We start from the raw sequence: 25,759 nt of genomic DNA on the forward strand, positions 1-25,759 counted from the left end.
CAGGCAAGCAAGGTGGAAAAACAAAAGTCTTTAACAAAAAGGAAACCAGTTATACTTTGAGAAACTCTTAGGTTATTTTAAACTAGAGGCCTGGTGCATGGGGGTGGGGGAGTGGGGGTGAGGGTAGGGGGGGCCCTCAGCCCAGCCTGCACCCTCTCACAATTTGGGACCCTTTGGGGGATGTCTGACTCCTAGTTTAAACCTGATCCCGGGCCTCAACTGGCATTCGGACATCCTTCTCACAATCTGGGACCGCTGCCTCCTAACTGTTCACTTGCTTGGCTGCCTGATTGCTCCTAAGCACTCGCCTGCCTGCCTGATCACCCTTAACCCCTCTGCCTGCCTGCCTGATCACCCCTACCTGCCTCTGTCTCGGCCCCCGCCACCGCGGCTTTGTCCAGAAGGTCGTTCAGCTGTCCGGACTAATTAGCATATTATGCTTTTATTATTATAGATGGCTTTTAAAAATCCCCGTGATGTGTCTAGACCAGCCTTGGGCAAACTACGGCCCGCGGGCCGGATCCGGCTGTTCTATCCAGTTCTCTTGCTCTCCCCTCCGCTCCTTTACTTTGAATTTATATTAGTTCACACAAACACTCCAACCATGCTTTTGTTCCGGCCCTCCGGTCCAGTTTAAGAACCCATTGTGGCCCTCGAGTCAAAAAGTTTGCCCACCCCTGGTCTAGACATTCCAGTCGTAATTTCAGAGGCTTCTATTGTCCTGGCCTGTTAAGAGTGAGTTAAATGGTTTTGTTTTTTCTTCTTCACATCTTTGTGACTTAGTTTTTTGTTTCTTTCCCCCATGAGCGTCATTCTGATGTCTGAGTTATAAGCAAAGCTGCTCCATGTCTTCTCTTAGTGACTTTATTTAGCAGAAACAGGGGCCTGGGAGTGATGTCATTGGTTCTGAGGTTGAAGTGTCCTCCAGTGGAACCCATCATGGTCTTCACTGTTTATGGTGACTTCAGTCAGGCTTGTCATTTTGATGCAGTTTAGCAATGAATTTTAAAAACTATCCAAAGTGAGGCAAAAACAATTCAAGTGACAGATTTTTTGAAAAATCACCTATACCCATGCAGTTGAAGAAATGACATTTGCTTAAATACACTTTGTGAGGTTACATGTGAGTAAATGATCTATTACCAAGAGCACTGATGCTTCTATCAAAAAAGAAAAAACACACGCTTGCTTCTTTTTCTTTGGAGACTGTGGTGACGGTTGTGAACCATACAATTTCACTTTTAAACTTGCGACTTCTGAAAATTCTTTTTCTTCCTGACATCATAAAGCAGCCTCAGAAAATCAGACAGTTGTTATTACAAATAGAGAGCAGTTCCATTCAGACACCGAATAGACAATTATACGTGTCTGGATTCTTTCCTTCCTTTGTGGTGCCTACTTTTAGATGTGGAATAAAACCACATTAACCAGAGGACGTTCTTATTGGTGGTTAGAGGCCAACTAATGCCACATCTTTAAAGTATCCTATTTTAAAAAAATATTTCTTATTGTCTACCAATACCTTCCATTTTATAAGACTTCTCTCAGGAAGCATCATTGAGGTATAGAATATTAAAGCCTCAGAAGATAAAGGGATCGTAACATCATCTAATCACACTCCGGCATTTGACAGGTGAGAGCATGAAGCGGTGAAAGTGTGTGACTGCCCAGGGACACACTCACTCAGCAATCCCATGCTAAAAACATGTTTGTTTCTTTAATTCCCTAGATGGCCGCCCCTGTCCTGTTATTCTCTGGGATCCATCTTTATCTCCAACAAGTAACGAGACCCACTCTTCTGTGAAGCTCAACTGGGGAGCTTACCAGCAGCTGCTAAAGCAGAAGTGCTGGCAGAATGGCCGCGCACCCAGACCCGAGTGGGGCTGTACTGCAGTGCATCACCACGAGTGGTCCAAGATGGCCCTCTTTGATTTCCTGTTACAGGTAAGTTCACCAAATCAAGTAAGTGGTTTTCTAAAACTAGCACTGAGTTATACAAGTCTGACACGAAGGAATTTTCTGCACCTTGAGTTTTTATGAAACCAGAATTGAAGTTCTCTATTGCTATATTTGGCGAGTATAGTGCTTCATGATACACTTTTATGTCTTTAGGGAAATACTTAGAAATGTCCCTCAGCTCTTTTATTACTTTCTGAAGAGGCAACCCTTCAGTGTTTTAATCTTGCAATAGTTATACTTACCATAGATACGGTTTATTGAGGTAACCCACCAATAATTCTTCAAGGTGGATAGTCTTACCCCATTTGGGAAGTGAGTAAATAGAAGTTTGGTGAAGTTAAGTAACTAATGCCGGTCCCTTTTTAAAATTTTAAAATAAAAGAAATTATATATGTTTTGATTTCAGAGAGGAAGGGCGAAAGAGACAGAAACATCAATGATGAGAGAGAATTATTGATTGGTTGCTCCCTGCACACCCCACACTGGGGATCAAGCCTGCAACCCAGGCATTTGCCCTGACTGGGAATCAAACCATGACCTCCTGGTACATAGGTCGATGTTCAACCACTGAGCCACACCAGCCAGGCAATTTTTAAATTTTTAAAAATCTTTATTGTTGAAAGTACTACATCACAAATTCTTAAAACCACTGAAAGCTGGAGCTGGGATTGCCTGGGATCTGTTGATGGTAAAAGTTTGTCTTCTTTCCATCATTCCTCCCTGTGTTTCATGGTCATTTGGCCACATAGCTTACAACCATCATTTCACTTGTTTTCTTTTCAGTAATTTTTTGCAAATATTTAATTAAGTTTAAATATCAGAGAATAACTAATATTGGTCATCTACATAATTGAGTGACTCAACATTTTCTAGGTTTCTCATAACTCTTAACTCCTTTTCATAAAGATCCTTTGATTCCGTCCACCCCCTCATTCTGATTTCTGCTTTTTCCTTCCTCTATTAAAAATAAACTTGGATTTCTGTTGCTGTATTGTTAATGAGTATTTTGTGGAAATTTAGGACTGTCTTAGGACATTTGCAAAACATTCTCCTTTTGTGTGTGTGTGTGTGACTTTTCAGGATGGCATATAGATTCCTCAGATGTCTGCTTCCAACTTAAAAGCCTTTAGAATTTTATACAGAGTGGGGCAAAAGTAGGTTTATCATTGTTTGTGTGGAAAATAATACAATAATTAATAAATAATAAAAAAAATAAACTTGTGTTTGGTATACTCATAACTGTGAACCTACTATTGCTCCACCCTGTATATTCTTTTTTTTTGAACATCAAACTTTTATTCAGGTCTTTGCTGTCTGTTCAGTCAGTTTGGGGGAATTTAAATAAATTCCACCATTTATTTAAATGGTGTTTGCGATGGAGTGAATTTAATGGATTTTATGAACAATCTCTTTTTTAAAGAGAGAGAAATGTAGGAAGAAAACAAGTTTAATTCAGACTCACAGACTAGGGATTGGAAACTTTCAAGAAGGAGAGAATGATTTATGGTGTCAATGCCACAGAGCCACCAGCGAGAGCTGAGCTGGAAAACATGAAATTTGGTTTGGCAAGGAGACAGTAAGTCACCAAATACTGTTGAACAGCCCAGCTGCGAGGCTCAGGCTGGTTCTAAACACCCCTCCATTCTACAGGTAGGGGAAGCTGAGGCATAAAGAAGTTATTATCAAGAACTGTGACAGGCCTGAGATCTTACCCTCCTCACAAGCTAAAAAGTTAGCCAGCCACATGTTCATGGATGCTAGCAGAAACAAAAGACTCCCAAACTAGACACAAATGACCTCATTACTCATGGCGGCTGGCAAAAGCTTCATGGTCCTTTGCCCCTCAAGTTCCATTGGGGTGATACAGAGTGACCCTGTTGAATGCTGCATATAGTGGAGTTGTGTCATTGCTGAGAACTCTAAATTTAGGAATCCTCCAATCTTATAAGAGGCTGCTAGCAAACCTGCTTAACAATTTTTGGAAGTGGAAAAATAATATTTTGGCTTATTAATAATAATTAATTAATTGATTTATAAGCACATTTTGTATTTATATACAAAAGGAGACAGTATCTTTATTATTTTGGTCCGAAAACAAATCTGCCTTCCGTCCTAGAAGGAGATACTCTTTGTATCTTCCAAGGCTGTTTGCTATACCAACATACTTGTAGAGGTAGTGCAGAATTAAACCTGCTAGAAGATGTACAGAAATGCCATGGAGAATTGTCTCTCAGCAGTTACCTGACTTGTTCTGTATTATATAGCTAGTAAGTTCCCGAATAGAGGTTTCAGCAAGTTTGAATAACTCTAGATTTCATATTTTAAAACATTATTATAAAACAACTGCCAAGTTATTGTTAATAAAAAAAAAGTTGGTGTGATAAAAATGTATTAGCAAACAAGTGGAGAATGAATGAAGATTTCTAGGGTTAAGTAGGTAAGGTACTCACTATGAGGCCAGATATAGTGAGGCCAGGGGAGTGGTCAGCATAGATGTTGAAGCTCTAAGGATGATGACTAGGAGGAGGATGGAGAGGAAACCTATGAACCTGGTAGTGAAGTCTTTGAGAAAGGAATGACCTTGAGGTTTGTAGCTAGTGAACCTAAGAACTAACCTATACTGAATAGAGGGCAAACCCTTTTAGAAGTTGTCTCTAGTGATACTTGTTTTAATTCTTGAATCTTCAATTAAATCTCATCCTACCTCTGTCTTTATCACTGAGGAAAGCTACAACTATCTTTCAACCAATGAATATATATTTATGTGACATCTACTGGGCATTATACTACAAAAAATAACCACAGGGGTAACAAAGCAGTATAAGATTGTATCCTCATTGCCCACCTCAAGTTTGATTTTTTAAAAAATATTTAGTTTGAAAATGTGGTGTATAAAACAAAAAGATAGATTCATGTAAGAATGGCTGGCTGAAATAGTATAAGTTCTCACTGTTATGAGGTCAAAAGAGAGAGAGAGCACTTTGCTATAAAATAGCTAGTGAAGGAGGAAGAGTTTGAGTAGGGCTGTAGGCTGCAAATGATAGAGAGGATAGGGCAAAACATGAGGAGGGATTGACTATATTCACATGATATTTAGAGCATACTAAATATACTATTTGTCTGAAACAGTTATTGGGGGAGTAGTGGTACATTCTGCCTATAAGAGATACAATAAAATAGCACATGGACAGAGAGCTGTTTTCACAAAATGTGTGTTCACTTTGTAGCTCTCTGTTCATTACCCTGACTGAGCAAGAACGGATTCCAGCTGCGCCACAGTCTCCTTCTGAGTGCATCATGGCCTTTGTCATCATTGTGTTCATGGTCCATGGTCCTGAGGACAAATATGGGCACATGAGTTGTTATTATGAATTTTCAACAAAGATAAATATTTCAAATCCTTAAACTAACACTATTAATAATCTAAGAAACATATAACACTTGATATATTCCTGGCACTATCCTGGGCACTTGATACTAAGCACTAAGATATTAATTTATTTAATCCCCATGTAACCCTATGAAGTAGACACTTATTATTCTTATTTTAGATTTGAGGAAATCTAGGCAAAGAGAAATGAAGTAACTTGGGCAGGGTCACATAGTTGGCATGCAACAGAAATTGGAGCCAAACTCGGGAGTTCTGGATTAGGAGACAAATTTGTGAATAATGCTTCTTTCAATTCATTTTATGGGGCATCATCATCCGATTTTCTAAGTAAAAAGTTTGGGAGTCACCTAGATGCTTTACAATACATACCTACATATCCATACAGTGATATCTTTGGTATCACCCAAATCTACCTTTTAGGTATAGCTCGTGATCCTAACTTAGTTCAGGTTTTGTCTTTTATTACCTGGTGACTCCCTCCAATCCACTCATACTCTATGACCAAGAGTCACCTTTGGCTTGAGATATTGGGCATCAGGAACTGATTCTATTGGTAGGTCAGTTCTTTTTGTAGTCTACCCTCTTGTTTCTTCTGCCTGGGGAGCGGGAGGGGGCTGGAAACTTTCTCAGTCTTGATAATCTATGAGGATGAGATCTCTGCAAGACTTTACTGAACCTGTTCAAGTAATGATACCAAGATTGAAGTTCCTAATTTTGGCTCTGGTTAAAAAGCACTGAATCTGAATGTCAGTAATTAATTTGATTGTTAATTAATTTGCTTACATTTACAAAAGTATATCAAATTATATGTAGGAGGACAGCATCTGTGAGAGTGGACTTACATTTTTTTTCATTTATCTAATATCTATTTGCTTCCTACTGTGCAACAGACAAAAGGCTAATTTCCTTTAGATATTGAAGCATTTTACAATTTCCCAAGGAAAGTATTAGGGTGCCGTTTTCCCCCTTTCTTGCCAATTTTTGGAAGTGGAAAACTAATTAATATTTTGGCTTATTTTGGAGGGTAGTGGGGGGGTCTTGTTTATTTCTAGTTCTTTCATTATGAATGAGGATGTACATATTTTCAAATATTGTTTATTTGTATTTCTTCTTTTGTGAATTGTGTATTCAAACCATTGCCCTTTTATGTTGCATTCCATAACATTTTCTTATTGATTTATAAACACATTTTGTATTTATATCCTGAAAATTTGCCTTCATCATTCCTACATGTCTCAAATAATTTTTCTTACTTTTGACTTTACTCATAGTAGATTTTGCTCTAGAGAAATTTTACATTTTTAAAAAATATGTTTTTATTGATTTTTAGAGAGAGAAAGGAGAGGAATAGATAGAAACATCATTGAACGCATGCCCCCACACTAGAGATTGAGCTTGCAACCCAGGCTTATGCCTTGACCAGGAATCAAACCTGTGACCTCTGGGTTCATGGGTCGATTGATGCTCAACCACTGAACAACACCAACTGGGCAAAATTTTACATTTTTAATAAGTCATATCTTAGTTGATATTTTTAATTCTTATATTTACCACTATACACTGTTTATATAGATGTTTACTGAGCAAGTAAATGAATAAACAAACTTAGTCCCTTTTTCATGAGTACCATAGTAAGTAGTTATCTTTTATACAGCAATTCTTTTCATTAATTTCACTGAGATTTTTATTTTATATTTGATATATGCTTTATTTAAATGGTGTTTGGGATGGAGTGTATTGAATGGATTTTATGAACAATCTTAGAAAAGCTATGCATGAAGCAAACTAAAATTACTTGTTTCATGATGCTATAGAAGGGCGAGAGAGAATACAGAACCCAGTTGTTGATTTTCTGTACACAACATTCTTTTTGTTTTACCCAATTAACAAATCTGCATTCATAAAGGCTATGCCATTTTACTGTGTCTGTAAAATGTGATAGAGACACAAGAAACCTTTTATACATGAAGCGTGGGGGTATGACTTTGTAGACAAAAATTTACTCCATTAGGATGACAAAAGAATAGTATTCTAGAGAGCATTTGAGTTTCCAAGGTTTGGTCAAATTTTTTTCAAAAAAGTATATTAAAAATAATGGGGAAAGATTAAGATGTAGAAATTTGATGTCAGAGATAGTTCGTGTAATGGTTAAGAACTGAGGTTCTGGATCCAGCCTGCTAAATTTGAATCCCAGCTGCCAATACTAACTTTTTAACATTGAGAAGATACTTAACTCCTCTCTACCTTAGTTTCCACATTTGTAAAGTTAGGAATAATAATGTTGTTTGTGTAGAGGGCTATTGAGAGGATTCAATACTTTTATACACAGAAAGGATTTAGAACATGCCTGGTACACAGTAGGTGCTCAGTGAATATTACATATTAAATTAGGAAATGGATTATCCAGAAGTAATAGAGGTAAATATCATTGTAAGAATTAAATATTTTAATATTATTTTTATTCATTAAATTGTATCATTCCCAAATCATTTTATTTTCTACTCTTATGTACTTTCATACTTATATTATAGATCTTGCACATAAAGTTTTAAATATTTTTGATTAGTCTGTCTTTTTTAATAAGCCACGAATCTCTCAAAGGCAGTCCCTGACTTATTCAACTTTGGAAACTTTCAATTAGCATCAGAATGTCTGAAAATGTCATAGTTTCTCAGGGCATATTGTTTTTTATTAAAGAAAACTACCTAGTTATATTAAAACATTAAATACAAAATGTCACATTAAAAACCTTAAAGGTGAAAGACATAAAAGTGTACTTGCAATAAGAAAGTTTGTTAAAGGAAGAGAAGTATAACTTTAGAAAATGAAAACTCAAATGAATTAAAAAAGTAATATTTTTACTATTTAATGGAGTTCTTACTGTGCTTACATTTTATAAGAATAACTATTTGATGAGACATTAAGGGATTTTTACAGAGTGGGACAACAGAGATGTATCTTAGGAGATGTTTGCTTCCACCATCAACAAGATGTGTTACACATACTTCTTTTCACTTTGATTTGACAGATGTTTTTTGAGCTCTTCTCTGTTCCAGACACTTGAGGATTAGTGTTGGTGATAAAGAGATGGATGAGATCATATCCCTGCCCCCAGGAGTTATGAAATCTAATTAAAAAGACAGATAATCATAGCAGAGTATATCAGATGTCACAGTTAAGTTTAACATTCTATAGAAACAAATAGGATGTTATTTGTTTTTGTGGAATTGGAGGTAAGAAAATGTGGACTGAGAATGTGACATTTAGTATAGAAATCAGGTGAATACAAGAGTCAGGAAGAGTTTCAGAGACAGGGATCTAACAAAGGGCTGGAAGTGTGCAAACATTCAGAATGGGGAAAATGATGCTTATGGAAACTTCCTGTTCCATGAAGGTATTTTTTTCTCTCAGATGGCTGTGAGTAATAAACTTATGTTCATAAACTCAACAAGCAACTATGCGTTGGTATGGCTTTCCCCTACAGTTGTCTCTCTTCACTTAACTCTTCTAACTTGAATGATTTGATTACTGAATATAATGAATTATATTAATAGGTGTTCATCTTTGACCTATCCTCTCCCACTTTTTATTATGTGTATCATTTTTTCCATGTACTGCATAATAAAGTAAAAATTCCAACTAACCATAATCTAAACAAGAGGAAATATTAGTTTTCAATAAAAGAATATTTAGTTCTGCAGGAATATTTTATATGCTAAGTAAAGGATTCCAACTGTGGCCACCATGATAGATTACAAGGATCTTCCAAGTATTCCCCCCTTATACCTACTTAGTGATCAAGTGCCTCCCCTCCAACTTTCAGAGGTTAGTGAGGAAAATCACTCACAGGTGCTCTGCCAGGAGGCATATCAATCCAGGGGACCAGACATGGGGATTTCAAATAGTTTGGTTCAGTTTTATTGTTTTGCAGAATTAGTACAATGCCAATCTAAAGAGTCTCTAACCATTATTTATTGGTAGTGTCCAAGCAAGCAAATGATATCTTTTTTTTTTCATTTGCTAGCAAACAATGAAGGATGATGTAGTTAGATACAGTCTTGGCTTTGAGTAGCAAAGAAAGCCTGAGATTAGCTTTGGTAATATTGATTGGCATGCAGAATTGGCTGGGATTTAGGGAGTAAAGTCTGCCAAGGTTCAGAAGGTTAGCTAGTAGAGAACAATATATTTCTGTTTTTTTGTGGTTTACTGAAAAAGTCTTCACCTTTTATATGATGAGAATCATAGTGTTCACTTGATTACAGAGACTCACTAAGGTAGAGGACATGGGAAGTATGTCCTTCTAGGCATTAAAAATGATAAACTCCAATCTTCACAGGTATATATGTGCTAAGCACTGAAATGTATTGTGGTTACTACAGAATTTTAATTGTAAAAACGAAGTTTGCCCTTTGTCATAAATGATAATCAAAAGTATGACTTTGACATAGGTTCTCCTATACATATGTGGAACTAAGAGAAATTATTTTCAGTATTAATGATGCTACAATATAGGGCATATCTTATTTAAAGAGGCCTTAGAAGACTTTCCAATTATGTTGTGACACTACATTTTTATTTTTCCGCTTGTAATACATGAGCAAATTGGCCAGAAAACTTGGTGTTTAGTAGATACCTCCAATATCATTATTGTTTTATATATTTAGATGTGTAGAGACAGGGGAAGTGATGTAAAAGAAGCATACAGATTTGCTTCTGAATTAAAAAAACAGAGATTTTTGCAGAAAAATGGATACAAATGAAATGGCTAAAATAGTACTGTTCTTATTAAAGAAGAATTTGGGCTATAATAGTTCTAAAATGATTTGACTTATTTAATTATGTTATTATGGAATTTTAATTTTTGATTTTATTTTAAAATAAATCATCATAGAACCTAGGTGGTTTGGCTCGGTGGATAGAGCATCAGCCTGTGGACTGAAGGGTCCTGGGTTCAATTCTGATCAAGGTCACATGCCCAGGTTGCAGGCTCGATTTCCAGTGGGGGGTGTGCAGGAGGCAGCCAATCAATGATTCTCTCTCATCATTGATGTTGATCCATCAGTTCACTAGGCATTGAAAAATAGTGATATTCTAATTCTGTCATTACTTCCTCGCTTATTAATTAGAATACTTTTTTAAAGAGTGATTTCCCTCCCTCTCTTATCTATCTATGTAGGGGCATAGTTTATGTAATATCTGGTTATCTAGTGGTACAGTTTATATAGAAAAAAGTCAGCATTACTTTTAAGAAACACCATGACCTGACCTTCTAACTTCCTTTTCATTCTCATCTGTCATGATTCACTTGTACCGATTGTGTACCATAGGCTGGGAACCCTGCAGTTAACAAATATGTAAGGAGATATGTGTGTTTGTTAATAGCAGTGTGTGTGTGTGTGTGTGTGTGTGTGTGTGTGTGTGTGTGTGTTGTAGTTTGGTCTATTCACTGTCAGTTCAACATGCTCTACTTACTAGTACCACCGGAACATTGCTCCTATTCCTTCCTATCTTTTATATACCTGCCCATCCCTCAAAGTTCAGCTCTGATCCCCTTCCTACAAAGCCTTCTGGGAGTAACTTCAAAAGATTAAGCTCCCTTTCTCCTCTGAACTTCTAGTATCATTTTAAAAAAATTCTACAAGTTTTTAGTACATTAAGTTTGATAGAATAATGTCATAGAACAGTGTTTATGTAAAGCAGAACCAGATTCAAATCCCAGCTTCTTTAAGTCAGCTCTGTAATATTTAATTTCCTTATTATTTAAATAGAAGTGATTTTACTTCCCTTGGAAATTTGTCCTGAGAATAACATAAAATAATGCACATGAAGTACTTATCATGGTACCTGGCTGCTGTGGTCTAAATGCCTGTTCCTCCCCACCCCCAAATTCATATGTCTACTCCTAATATATGAAGTTGATAATATTAGGAGGCAGACCTTTGGGAATTGATTAGGTCATGAGGACAGAGCCCTCATGAGGGGGCTTAGTGCCTTTATGAAAATGGCCGAACAAAACTCCCTAGTGTCTTCCCCATGTGAGGACACAGTGGGAAGCCTACAACCCAGAAGAGAGATTCACTAGAACCAGCCTATGCTGCTCCCTGATCTCAGACTTCCAGCCACCAGAACTGTGAGGCGTATATGTTTGTTGTTTATAAGCTACTCAGTGAGTGGCATGTTTGTTAGAGCAGCCAAATGGACTAAGGCACTGACAGATAGAAAGTACTCAATAAATTAGCCAGTTATCATAGAATCACCCCATGTATAAGAATTTGAGTTCATTGTATTTATATGTATACATACCTATGATTTTTTTTTTACATCTTCAAATACTGCAGGCCTTTAGTGGTAGAGATCATGTAGGTCTTTTTTAAATTTTCTATATTGCAGAGCTGCTCATTATAACATTTGGTGCTGTAGGAAGACATGAGATCATGCAAGGAAGTTTCCATGGCATTGCCATTTAAGTCAGGTTGAGGTGAGTGGCAGTCATTTTTGCATAGATGGATGGAGGAGATGTTTGTTAACTGCAGGGTTCTTGGCCTACAGGATTTGGGAAGCTAGTTGGGATTTTATTCTCAGATTCTGTTCCTTAAGGTTTCCATACCCTTCATGGAGATGTTAAAAATAAGATCCCAAAGAACAAAAACTAACATAACAAATATCATGTTTCCACATTCTAGAATTATCCTGTCATTATTTCTCTTGCATATTTGCTTTCAGTATTTACTTTAAAGATATAAATGCATTAAAAATAAGTTAAAGTCCCCTTTGACCCTCTCTTCATGTCCTCCTCCTGCATTTTCTCCCCAGAGGGTAGCACTCTCATGAGATTAGTATACATCTTCTCAGCCAATTTAAAAATCATGTTACATGCATAGTAAGTAGATGTTTGCACTTTTTAAAAACTTACATATTCAAAATGCAGTTGATCTCATAACATTTTTATGTAACTTGTTTCTCCTGTTTTTAAAGAAATTATTTTATTGTTGGTAGTATTACAGATATCCTTTAATTCCCCCCTCCTCTACCCCCCTCCTCCCAGCCCCTTCTCCACCCCAGGCCTTCACCACACTATTGTCTTTGTTCATTGGTTATGCATATATATATATATATATATATATATATATATATATATATATGTATATATGATTTCTTTGGTTAATCTCTTTCTGTCTCCCCCCTTCCTCTCTGAGATTTGTCAGTCTGTCCCATGCCTCCATGTCTCTGGACCTATTTTGTTCATCAGTTTATGCTCTGTAGATTCCACTTATAAGTGATATTATTTGTTATTCGTCTGTCTCTTATTTTTAACAATTACTCATATTTTAACAGAGAGGGTCAGGTTATAGCCAGACTGACTGTGGTTTTATGATGCCAGTAATAGGGGTGTAGTGGAGGTGGATATTATGGAGGTCTATTCCTGAGAACATAAGTCTATAAGGCAGCAGCCAAGAAATTTTCCTTAGATTGAAACCAGAATCTTAATGTGACAAATACCATAGAGCATTTATTTATTGCTTTTGGCCACTTTAGCATCATATAAAAGGCTTTGCTTATCTTCATAGTTGTTTTATTTAAATAGTTTGGTTTATAATAATTTGTTCTGTTTTTCCTGTTAGCATAGCTTAGTACTTTTTATTTTACTTTATAAACACAATTAAGAATTATAAGCATACAGGATACTGATTATGGGATTTAGTTAAATTCAACAAACTTGAATTGAGGGCTATCTGTATTCTATCCAGGCAATTCCCAATCAATCTATGGGCATTAGTCATCATTTGATATTTTGTGACTTGGCTCTTGAATTTGTCATTTCCATGCCTAAGAACTATTGTCCTTTTATTTCTCAGTGCAATTCCTTCCCAGACGTCCTCTTGGCTGATCCACACAACCAATTCCCACTGTCACTGTTTATAAAGTATATCCACTTACATTGGCTCCTTCAAAATCCTCCCTTCCAAGGATAGTCTAATCTAGGTATTCTGTAAAATCCTCCCTAAAGAAACTGACCTGCTAGATTTTACCTTCTTACTGAGAAGTTAAGCCTTCTCAAAATATTGGGGAAATTAGGAAACTGACAGTCTATATAATGAAAGCCTAAGCGACCATTACGGCTGAACGACCAGAATGACCGGTCACTATGATGCGAACTGACCACCAGGGGGCAGATGCTCAATGCAGGAGCTGCCTCCTGGTGGTCAGTGCACTCCCACAGCGGGAGCACCATTCAGCCTGAAGCTGGCCTCACAGCTGGTGAGCACAGGGGTGGTGGCGGGAGCCTCTCCCACCTCCGGGGCAGCGCTAAGGAGCAGCAAGCCGAGTGGTAAGGAGCAGTGAGCAGGTGGATGGTAGGGAGCGAGGGATCCTGGATTGCAAGAGGGTTGTCCAACTGCCGGCTTAGGCCCGATCCCCCTAGGGACATCTCCTGAGGGGTCTTGGACTGCAAGAGGGCGCAGGCTGGGCTGAGGGACCCCACCTGCAGTGCACAAATTTTGTGCACCAGGCCTCTAGTAGAATTATATTGGCCTGAACTTCAAAAGGCAAGTAGTTGCACTTTTTATGGCCCTTAAATGGGAGGTATTTCTGTTGCTAAAAATTCTCTATAAAAATATGACAGGATGGGGAAAGTAAATACAAAAGCATTGATCTATGAGTCTCTCTTTTGAGTTTTGACATCATTTCTGTAGTGGAGAACTGACTTTGAGAGGCACACTTTCTCACTTCACAGAATTTGAGTTATTTATTTAATTTTTCATGGAGGCAATGTTGAAGGGAAAACGTTGTCTAGACACACTGACCCTGGTTTGTCACAATGGTGTAGCTTGTTAGCTACCTGGCCTCTACAACAAGACCATATTTCCCTGGATCCTGGCCCAATTCAAAAGTTCTTAACACAAGGGGTATGTGTAAAAGTATATCCTTCCTGTTAAGAGGCATTTAGATTCCTCAGATGTCTGCTTCCAAATTAAAAGCCTTTAGAATTTTATACAGGGTGTGGCAAAAGTAGGTTTATAGTTGTGTGGAAAATAACACAATAATTAATAAATAATAAGAATAAACTCTTGTGTTTTGCATACTCGTAATTGTACACCTACTATTGCTCCACCCTGTATATTCTTTATACTTACTGTCTAGAATTTATTCCCATTTATTCTGGCATTGATAATGCTAAGGCCTCAGTAGCATAAAACATTGGCCAGGAAATTGGTTGACAGTAGGTCTTGTATCAGCCTGAATTGGAGGGGAAAATGTCTGGTCAAATAAATCTCATATTGCCAAGGGACAGCCAACTGAACATTTCTAGGTCAATTCTAATTTAATTATTAATAAAAAATGCAGCATATGTTATTTAATTCTATGTCATTTTTGCTTATTTCAATCCTTGCCATGGAATTTTTATCCTGTGCTGAAATCAATCATATTTAGTATGCTTCAACCCTAAATTTTATTGTATACATGGCTAACCTGGAGAGATCAGAGATTTGAGGAAGGCTGTGTGACTCCATAAATAATCTTTAGATATTAAAACAATTGTTTAATGCATTGTTTGAGCTAGTTTTTGGGATTGGTTTTCCTGCTAACTCTATGCCATTGAATCATAGATAACTTGAAACTAACCTTGACTGAGGTTGGACTGAGGTTCAAACAGGAGGCCTAAGATTTGACCTTCTAGATAAATCTGCCAGGAAGCAAATAAGAATACCATGGGAAAGTTAACCCTATGGTATTTCCATTGGGCCACCCAAGAGTTCAGGCAGATATTCATCTGTCTCAATATATTTTTTGTATGTAATTATTTTTAAAAGATTTATGGTTCATTTTGTTCAATGAAATAGATACCTTGTGAAATATTTACCACAATCAATCTAATTAGCACATCTATCACCTCATATAGTTACCGTGTGTGTGTGTGGGTGTGTGTGTTTATGTGCCCATACACTTAAGACCTACTCTGTTAGCAAATTTCAAATATACAGTGCAGTATTATTAACTATAGCTTGATTCTCGGAATTTACCCGTCTTGTAACTGGAAGTTTCTACCCTTTCACGAATATCACCCCATTTCTCCTACTGCTCAGGCAACCACCATTCTACACTCAAGCAGTATTTATTTTTAAATAACAAGCAAATTGCAGGGTAGAGTTAATTAAATGTTTATAAAAAGAACTGATTTCCTTAAAAAAAGTATGAGTTTAAATAGCCTTTGGATATGTTACATTAGGTTGTGTTAATTATTGTTAAAGAAAAAAAGTTGAATGGCATTTACTGAAGATGGTAAGGCAGATGTTATTTAGGACCATTGAGATAGGTATAGGGACCACTGCAGTGAGACTGAAAAAAATATATGTTTTTATTGATTTCTGAGAGAAGAAGGTTGAGGGAGGGAGAGCAACATCAATGATGAGAGAGAATCATAGATCGGCTGCCTCCTGCATGCCCTCTACTGGGGGGGATTGAGCCCAAAACCCAGACATGTGCCCTGACCGGAATCGAACTGTGATCTCCTGGTTCATAGGTCGAAGCTCAGCTACTGAGCCACACCAGCTAGATTGCAGTGGGGTTTTACATTGGCTCAATCCTGTATACAGCATGTGCAAGTGGGAATGTATAGCCAAGGAGCAGAGTTAGGGAGTCAGCAGATGGAAAATTATTAAGAAGTAAGAAACATCAAGGGTAAGGGGAGGTCTGAGTAAACTGGCCTAACAAGATTCTTGCTAAAGACAGGTCAGGATCAGAGGATGAGGGAAGATGAGGAACGTGATTAGAATTTGAGAGTGATCAGATATCAAGGACAGGTAGTGGGGAAGGAGAAGGAGGGGTGGGGTTTCTGCTTAAACTGACAGCAGGTAAAACTAGCTTTTATAAGGAAGCTTACAGATCTATGAGAAGGCTCAGGAGTCTGACTGAAGTCTGGTCAAGCAAAGAATCTTTGTCACCATATTTAGAATGCTTTAATATAATCACTTAGTTTATCTTTACTTATTTTTGTCAATTTCCTTATAATAAAATACTGTATTATAGGGGGAGATAAATTTGATAGAAATCCTATAAAAATACTAAAACTTAATTACATAAATTCAAGCAAGGGAAATGATTTCAATGACAACATTCCCTTGGATGTAAGCTTATATACAACCCTATTTAATGTTAAATTGTTACAAATGGTGTTTCATTTCATTGAAATAAAGCATTTAAAATTTTTATATTAAGATTATTTTATTCCTGTTTTAAATTTATTTGCTTAATATAAATCCATTCTTTAAATCAGAATTTTATAAAATGTAAAAATTATTGTTTTTCTTAGCCTGAGTGCTTTTTATAACTCTTTATAGGAAGGTGGGCGTGCTTTTGGCAGCGACTGTTTTCATGCAGCTCTGCTTGTGCAAATTATACAATGTGAATTTCTTCCTCTAAAAATAGATTGTCACTTGCCTGGCAACTGAAGAATCTTTCTGTGGCAGAATGATGTTTGACTTCTGATGCTTATTCAGAGGTACAATGTATGAATTCTAAATACTGCATCTATAGAAATAGATTTAAATATATTGTGACATTAAAATGTTTTTGGATATACATAAAGAAATACTGTTATGTTTTTACTTATGATTCAGTGATGTGGAAGAAACTAGATATTCTGCATGGCATTGGTACACATAGATAGTTATTTTTATTTTATTTTTTTAAAGAAAGGGGCAAGTGGCTTATTTGTGCTGAAAATTACATCCTTGTACAGTGACAATTGTGTATCTGGTATGTAACACAAAATAATCAAGTACTTGAGATTTTTCCTTTCTTCTGCTTGTTTTGGGTTTATTGTGTCATTCTTTCTTTTAAATCTTTATTGTTGAAAATATTACATATGTCCCCATTTCCCCCACCATTGACCTCTTCTAGCCCCCTCCTCCCACCTCCAGGCCTTCATCACTCTATTGTGGGTTATGGGTTGTGCATATATGCAAGTTCTTTGGTTGATCTCTTCACACCCTCCCTCCCCTGCCTTCCCTCTGATAGTTGTTTTTAGAAGTGGAATTCTAGAGTATTGCTGCTATAGGGCAATAACTGTTATGGACAGAGTTAGAGACCTGTGGGAACCTATGCTCACTGTTAGGTGTATGTATTGCAAACTATTTTTACTTTGCTGATCGTTCATCAACTGCTCTGCTAGTCACATGTGCATGCATATGCAGGGACTTGTTACCATGGCAGCACAGAACAAAAATGAAATCTATTCTTTCATGAGATGAGAGTTCCCAAGTGATACAGGTGCAGGCTGATGAGAACACTTTCGTTGTGTACAACTCCCAAGGTAAGAGGCCGGGTGTGCATAAACAAGGCCCATGGAGACTGTGGGATTTGTCTGACAGTTGCCTTTCTCCATGACCTGTTCTACCTTCACACATTCCCTAGACTACAGGGATGCAGCTCCAGTGCCACTGATAATAAGGCAGCCATACACTGGCTTACACTAAGAAAAGGAAGGTAGAAGAATTTTCCATTGTGAGTTATTAGTTGATAAATAAAGGAGTCCATATGTTTTTGTGGTTCTCTATATCTAGAGTGGTGCCAATAATGGCAGTGATTCTCACTATCTTTTTGCCTTTTTTGAATTAAGGTAATTGCTGAAAATGTGACTTTTTTCTCCATGTATTTTCTAAAAATAAATGAGATATCCTATGAGATAACTGGTTTGCAAAAGAAATTTCCAGAAGGAATTGTAATTATAGAGAAACTAGTGGCCTGGTGCACAAATTCGTGCACATTGAAAGGAAATTAATTAGAAGAAATATTTTAATATCGCTACTCGCCCTTTCTCTATAATAGAAGTGTCAACCAAATTCATGATCGACAATGACAGATAGAAACACATGCGTACAATTGGCACCAGTGAGAGCTTTATATGTATCATGCATGAGCAAGTTAACTTAGCCTTTTATATATATATAGAATAAACTTGCTTAATTTGACCTGCTTTCTGATTTAGCTAAACTTTTTCCAGCCCAGTGAAGCACCCCAACTTCTCTTTCAGGTAATTGTCAACAACACAGCAGTGAATATCAACATGAAGCAGATTATTATTGTAGATCACACAGGGAGAACGAAGGGTAAAATATTTAACTGCAGCAGTGTTTAACTATATTCTACTCAGTGAGGAAACCTGAAGTCATTTTCAAGGTCCACCATTTCTTCTTTTCTGTCAGGCCAAGTTTCTAAACTTTTTAAATCTCCATTTTCTGGCTAATGAAAAGAAAATAGGATTCCACGGAGTCTCCTATCTACTTACTCCAGGACTTCTGTGAGGATCAAATGAGATGAGGCATGGGAAAATGCTTCACAGACATTTGGTTAAATTGTAAAATGTTTCTACCTGGCTATAAAGCAAGTCATGTTCCTGGGCTGAAGAAACTGCAAGGAGGCTAGTCACTAGGGAGAGGAAGCCGGGCGGTGCTACCTGGCGCCCACAACCACCATTTCCAGGCTGGGCTGGGCTATGGGCTGCATTTTGCGCCGTGGGGTCTTGGCAGCGTTGGCTGCGATTTGGTGGGCTGTTGCTCCAGGGTGGTGGCGGGGCCTGTGTCCCACTTGGGCGAAGCCAAGTGTTGCTTTGTGGGCACCATGTCTGTGGTGCCATTTCTCTGTAAATGGCCAGTGCACATCACAGCAGCTTCTGCATTGAGCGTCTGTCCCCTGATGGTCAGTGTGTGTCATAGCGACCAGTGGGATGGTTGGACATTTAGTATATTAGCCTTTTATAGATATAGATTCTTATTGTTATTTCTGACATATCTGCTTATTTTGTATTTATAAAATGCTTATTACATGCAAGGTATTCTGGTGGACTCTCTGTGGGATATGAGTTCATGGTTCATGGATACTTAAATGAAACCACATAAAGAATCCAACCAAGAGCAAATGACAAGCACAGGCTCTTCCATTATTTCCCCCCTTTCTATTTTTTTCCAACTCCATTCACTAGATGCTACTTTAAAAAGGCCCATGTCTTATTATGTCAACATTACTCAGTTTATTTGATTCTTTCCAGTAGAAGACACTGTTTTGGAAGAGCTTTGTAAAGAGCCAAATACAAAGTGAATATAAGCTTTCAGCAGGGTTCTTTCAATATAAACATTTATCAAGTGCCTACTGTGTAACAGGCATTAGATGAGTTACTATGGTGAACTGCTAAACTCCACTCATTACATGTTTTATTGAATAATTTAAACTTTCTCTGTACAAATGCATTTTTTTTTGTAAAGATGAAGTTTTTAAGTGCCAAAAACAAATAGCTTGAAAAGAGATGGTGAGAGTCCTAAGATACTAACTTACCAAACAGGAAACACGCCCCCCTCCCCCCCCCCCCCACACACACACACTCACTCACTCACTCACTGTCACTCAAACCCTTAAAGAAGTGTAGAAAAACAGAGGTAGAAAAATACACAGGGTTTTGTACTTTAACGAAAATAATTAGGAAAAACATTTGGATAAAGTCAATTTATAATCTATATTAAGAAGAAGATTTTCATTTAACTCTCTCTTCAGCTGCCAATTACATTTGGCCTTGGTTCCCTTCTGCTTTCACTCTAAACATTTTCACCTGATGCCTTGCTGCCTTGCCTATTACCTTTCTTCCAACTATACATGAGGAAATGAGAGTGAAACTTGTAGACACATCAGCTTTTTTAGCTTTTACTTATAGGTAAAATACTATTACTAACCTTTGCTCTAACTACCTGCCTTCATGTTCCCCTTACCCTCGTTGGCAGTCTTGTACTGTGTTAATTCAAAGTGCGATTCAAAGACCCATACCACAATTGCTTTGATAGACCCACTTTTTGAAGACACAGCTAGACTGGGTGGTGTGCAAAAGGGTGGAAAGTCATTGGAAGCGTGTAGATTCCTAAGGGGCTTTGGAGAGCTGGTCAGTGCAGCAGAGGCATCCGTGTTTATGTTATATTGTGAGCATAACTGAAGTCACTGGTAAGATACTTTCCCCTACAGGCAAAACTAACACTACCATCGGAAAATGGAATTTAAAAAGAAACTTTAGAAGAAGGCAATGTACCTAAAAATATCCCAGCAACAAAAACTTTGGCTGGAATACCTGGATTTTTCTGAGTATAATTTTAGTTAGGTAAACATTGAAAAGATATATTTCCCTAAAAGAGTAATTTTATGGAAAATGATGGTTGGCAGTAATTTTCAGATTCAGAAGATCGATTTTGCAAAAGATTTTCCTTGTTTTAAAGAGTGAGAAGATGTAAATTTGAACAAACTGCAATAATGGTGCTCAGCATTCACAATCACTTCACTGAGAAAATTTACCATCAAATAATCTTCTTTGTTGGATAATTATCTAAGACACATAGATGTGAACTATAGTGCTAATCATGCTATAAATGAAGTGATTGTTTTAATGTGTTCACTAAACAAGTGTATTAAAAGTGTATTATAGATTCATAGCTACCTAGAGTATGTTTTATAAAATAGCTAAGCTCTCTTAAAAGAAAACATAAATATATCCAGTATGTAACTAAATTAAATACCAAAGAAAATGGCATTGAATTTTAGGGAGTGGATTATGGTTTTGTGGTCAAATTATTTTTGATATATTGAATATGAATTCAAAAGGAAGACTATAAACAAAATACTGAGAAGAGCTGGGGAACAAGATTTAAGAGTTATTTAAGCCATTGCTAGACAAGGGCAATAATGCAAAGACATAATTCACTATAGTTGGAAGATGAGAAAAACAAAGTATATTTCAGATTTGAATTCAATGCTATATGTCTAGGTGTACACACACACACACACACACACACAGTCAATACATGTGAACATACCCACCAAGTACATGGGTAGACCAGATTAAAGGAGGGGTAAATATTTTCTGGAAGAGAAGTTGAGTTGAACACACACATCCTTTTTCAATTATAAGGTCTGTTAGACTTAAATGCCATAACAGTCTGTCAGGGAAGTGGTGAAATCATCACAGATTGTTGAGTGATTCAAAATTAGATCAGATGAAGCACTTTAAAAATACCCTGCAGGAAACAACGTGATGTTGAGAAGGCAATAAAAGTATAACCTAGGTTGGTCTTTTCCATCTCCAATTTTTAATGCCTTTTATGTAGTTTAAAAATAAAAAGTATAATATTTACAGAAGTGCTGAAAGTTAGGGCCTAAATGTAATGGGCTTATTATTTAACATTAATTATGCGATTCACATGGCTATATTGCAGAAACAGCAGAACTGTGGCTAAATATGTGTTAGTCCTTTCCCTACTACTATGAAATCAATAATGAAGAATGAGTTTAGGGTATAGAGCAGTATTTAGGAGGTGGTTGGTAGAGTTGTCCTTAAGGGTTAAGTTCTAAACATGTATATCCAACATAACAGACCTTGATGTTATAGTCAAAATTAAATAGGATTTAGTATTTTCCCCCATATGTAATGTCATTATAACTGGATATAAACATATGAAAATGATAAAAAATGGTCTAGAAATTCTTTAAGAATTATTAACTAATGCATATTTAAAAAGAGAGAATGGATGAGAAGCAACTTCTAGAAGAGTTATTTTTTATGTTCTCCCTGACCCTCTGATTTTAATGAACATTCAAATGAGAGATCAACCAAAGGACTTGTATGCATGCATATAAGCAGAACCCACGAACACAGACAGTAGGGGGGTGAGGGCATGTGTTGGGGGTGGGGTGGGGACCACTGGGAGAGGTCAATGGGGGAAAAAGGAGACATATGTAATACTTTAAACAATAAAGAATTAAAAATCAAAAAGAAATAAAACAAAAACAAATGCAATCTCTTTATATCATTTGGATTTTCTGATATTCAAAGGCAGTCAAGATACTACATAAAATGAATGAAATGGATTAGAAAGGGCTCAATAAATTCTAATGGTTTCTAATTTATGCTTTTTTTCTTTTAACTTACAGTGATTTGTTTGGATGGGAAACTCTCCTATCTTCATGTCAAACAAATGTACTTTAAGCAGTGGGAACTTCCTGTTCTTCAGAGTCAGGCTTGTGACCTTTTGGATAAACCATTGGTTAGACCACGGCTCCAGTGGATCAGCTGCCCGGAACCAGTCCTGACAGAGGCCTCCCTCACTGACAGATAGTTTCTAGACCAGCAGTGTGCCCTCTGAGCTGTCCAAATGCTTTGTGGCTCACTGACCATTCTTACTCCATGTGACTGGTTTTATATAAACTTCATAGAAAATTTTGTTAGGCTGACTTCTCTCATGCCTGCTTCTGAAAGGATGTTATTTGATACAAAGCCCACTTATACACAGAAAATAGAGAGGGAGGCCATTTGCCCAGTTCTTAAAGTTTGCTGTGGTAGTGAGGCAAAATTAAATGACCATTTTCCTTTGGAAGCCGTGGTGGTAGGAGGTGCTGGCCATGGCCAGCATGTGCCTTGGTGCTTAGCCCACTGATGGTAGAAGATATTTAGTAAACTTTTGTTGGATGAATACGCGCATGATCATTTCAAAGTAGGCTGCATTTTAGTACTAGTCTTACTACTGTATTCATTTCTTAGCAACTGTCCTCCTAAAGTGGCCAGCCCTACAGGAAATCCAAAAACATGGGAGGAGAAAGGATGGGAACTTAATGCTAAAAGAATAAAAGTGACAGTCTGTGTCTAGCCATCTTTTGAATCATTGGCATATGAACAATCTTCGACTAGCCTTAAACTATTCAGCAGGACATACTGGGGGGAAATCATGGAATTTTGGAGACAAACACAACTGTGTCTAAATATTAACTTTGCTACTAACTAATACTGTATCCAGACTAGATTATTTGACCCATCTGAGGCTCAGTTTTCCTTAATTAAAATGGAGAAATTACCTCTAGCCTTCTAAGCCTTTTGCCTTGTTTTGAGGTAAATCACTTATATGTGTGTATCTGTATTGTAACAATAATAATAATAGCAGTTTTCATTTCTTGAGTATCTTCTAGATGCCTGGGTCAGGGCTGGTGGGTGTACAAACATTTCCATTAACTTGCCCACTAACTGTGCAAGGTGAATAGTATCATTCCCACGGTGCAGGTAACAATTGAGAGTCACCAATGAAAAGGAATATATACAAGACCGCAGAGCTAACAAGTGTGAGAGCAGAGATTTGACTTTATGTTTATCTCATACCTGAGCCCAGGCTTTAATTTATCCCAATTAATATTATTTTCTTCCTTGTTCCAAAGAAATAGGAATTACACAACTCCCCCTTTTCTAATCAATATCTCTATTTACCTTCTATATGGCAGTGGCTCTATTCTCCATAATAAACCCCACTAGGTCCAATAATTTGATCCATTCTGTTCATATATTTAGAGTCCAATTGTGTGCTCCACACAGGTAGTGTTTTTAGTTATCATTATTGGATGTCACATATTTTCAATAGATTTGTCCTACGTTATTTCAAATTAGCTAAGTAATACTGAAGCCCAGACAGGTTCGGGGGTGCAGTAAACTTTTAGAGTCACCGAGATAACTTAGGTTTTCTGTAACCCAGCCTGAGGGAGAAAACAAGATGTAGTCTTCAGAATATTTCAAAGCACAGCAGTTTCAATGTTCTGTCATGAAGAGAGTCAGAGGTTCTTCTGGCTGTGCATCGACATGTGATGTCAGTGGGAACTTTGAATATGAAGGGTGGAGACGCCTAACTTGGATGATCTGCCTATGGAGTTGTTAGCAGAAGCTGGAAATGCTTATAACCATGGCTGAGTCAGAAGGATATGAACCCTGGGCTTATTCTGACAGTTGTCTTTAATTAAATGAGCCTGGCTCTGTTAGATTCTGGCAAGTCAGCTGTTTAGAAAGCGCCAGTTCTTTGGAAATCATCTCACTTTCCCAAGTTTTGTTTTTACTCAGAATCTTGGATTTTGTTTTCGTTTTCCATTTTCAGATTTATAATCGCCTGGATACAAATTGCTGTGGATTCAAACCTCGAAAGGAAGATACCTGTGTACAGAATGGACTGAGGCCAAAATGTGACAACCAGGATTCTGTGGCTCTCGCACACATTATCCAGCGAAAGCATGACCCAAGGCATTTGGTCTTTATAGACAACAAGGGTTTCTTTGACAGAAGTGAAGATAACCTAAACTTCAAATTGTTAAAAGGCATCAAAGAGTAAGTTTTTAAATGTAGTAACATCAGATTTGTATTAAATAAGTAGTAAGATTTGGAGAAAACTTACATCCTATGTCTGACTGATTGTAGCCCTTGAAATGAATTGTGGTTGTGGAATCTGGAAATTGAGGCCCAGAAAAGGGAAACAAACCCCGTGGAACAGAACAAGAGTGCAGCCAGGGTGTCACTGTCACCAACCAACGCAATCTACAAAGCTCCCGTCACCTTTCACATCCATCATGTTGCTTGGCCCTCACTGTGAAAATCCATGTGGATTAGGTTGGAAGCATGCAGGAATCTCTCGAATAGGACCTGGCAGGACAGGGATAAGCAGGTGGCAGAGGCTCCGTTATTAGGCCCTGGAGCAGGGGAGCTGACAGACATTTGGATATTGACATGCTAGGATGTCCAAAGGCATAATAAACTAAGTGACTTTTATGAACGTGGCGAAAAGTCAGAGCCAATCTGCCCATAAAATATAGTATCAAAGCACAGCAGCTATTTAATGAGGTGGGAGGGTTTTTGAGCATTTGCAAACCTTTCTAGTAGACAGAGATTATGGAAAATAGTACCTTGAACCTACCTCTAATTGGAAATAAAGGAAACCAAGACACTTAATAGTGGCAAAGCCCTGCTGAGCTATTCAACCCACTATGGAAATTGAGGCTAGAATTCAGGCTTCACCCTGTAGCCACTCTTCATTGTATTCCTACCTTAGTCAGAAATTAGGGTGACTAAGAAATTGGGGTATGTTTGAGAATTGAAAATAAAGGGGGTGTATTAATAAAATAGTTAAACAGCTATGTGAAATTAAGTGTCTTCTGGGAAATACATGAGCAAGTCTAAAATTGAGGCTAAAACTCAGATCTTCCAAATCCAAGTTCAATAATTTTCTGCAATAACTTACGTACATGCTGTTGCTATTACTTTTGTAAATAATACTTTGAAGCATATTTCAGTAGTTCATCCTAGCATTGACAATTAATGTTAATTTGTGTATTTTTAACACTAGAGACAGTACTTACTTTTGCTGTGAGAGTTTCATGAACCCTAATTTCATGAGTTTTTACCATGTCTTGCCCCATTAATACCTGTGTTCACATCTCTTTGTGGGTTGAAGAATATATGGCATATTCTCTCTTTATGTGTATAAACTAAGGACATTTTATGTGTAGAAAATTTACAAACCTAAGGCATCAATTACTGAGTTGAAATTATGGGTTTTCTTAAATCCCTAGCCCTAA

At 37.2% G+C, this 25,759-nt stretch overlaps 1 protein-coding gene across 1 annotated transcript in view; it reads left to right on the forward strand.

Annotated features, from left to right (window-relative positions):
• Nucleotides 1–25,759, forward strand: part of GASK1B (golgi associated kinase 1B) — a 53,890-nt gene that overhangs the window by 19,133 nt on the left and 8,998 nt on the right. The window contains exons 2-3 of the mRNA XM_080675370.1: nucleotides 1,730–1,944; nucleotides 24,289–24,515. Coding sequence (XP_080531496.1) covers nucleotides 1,730–1,944; nucleotides 24,289–24,515 — 442 coding nt within the window. The remainder of the gene's footprint in view (nucleotides 1–1,729; nucleotides 1,945–24,288; nucleotides 24,516–25,759) is intronic.

This window comes from Plecotus auritus, assembly GCF_963455305.1.
Source record: "Plecotus auritus genome assembly, chromosome: 6".
NCBI classification, from domain to species: domain Eukaryota; kingdom Metazoa; phylum Chordata; class Mammalia; order Chiroptera; family Vespertilionidae; genus Plecotus; species Plecotus auritus.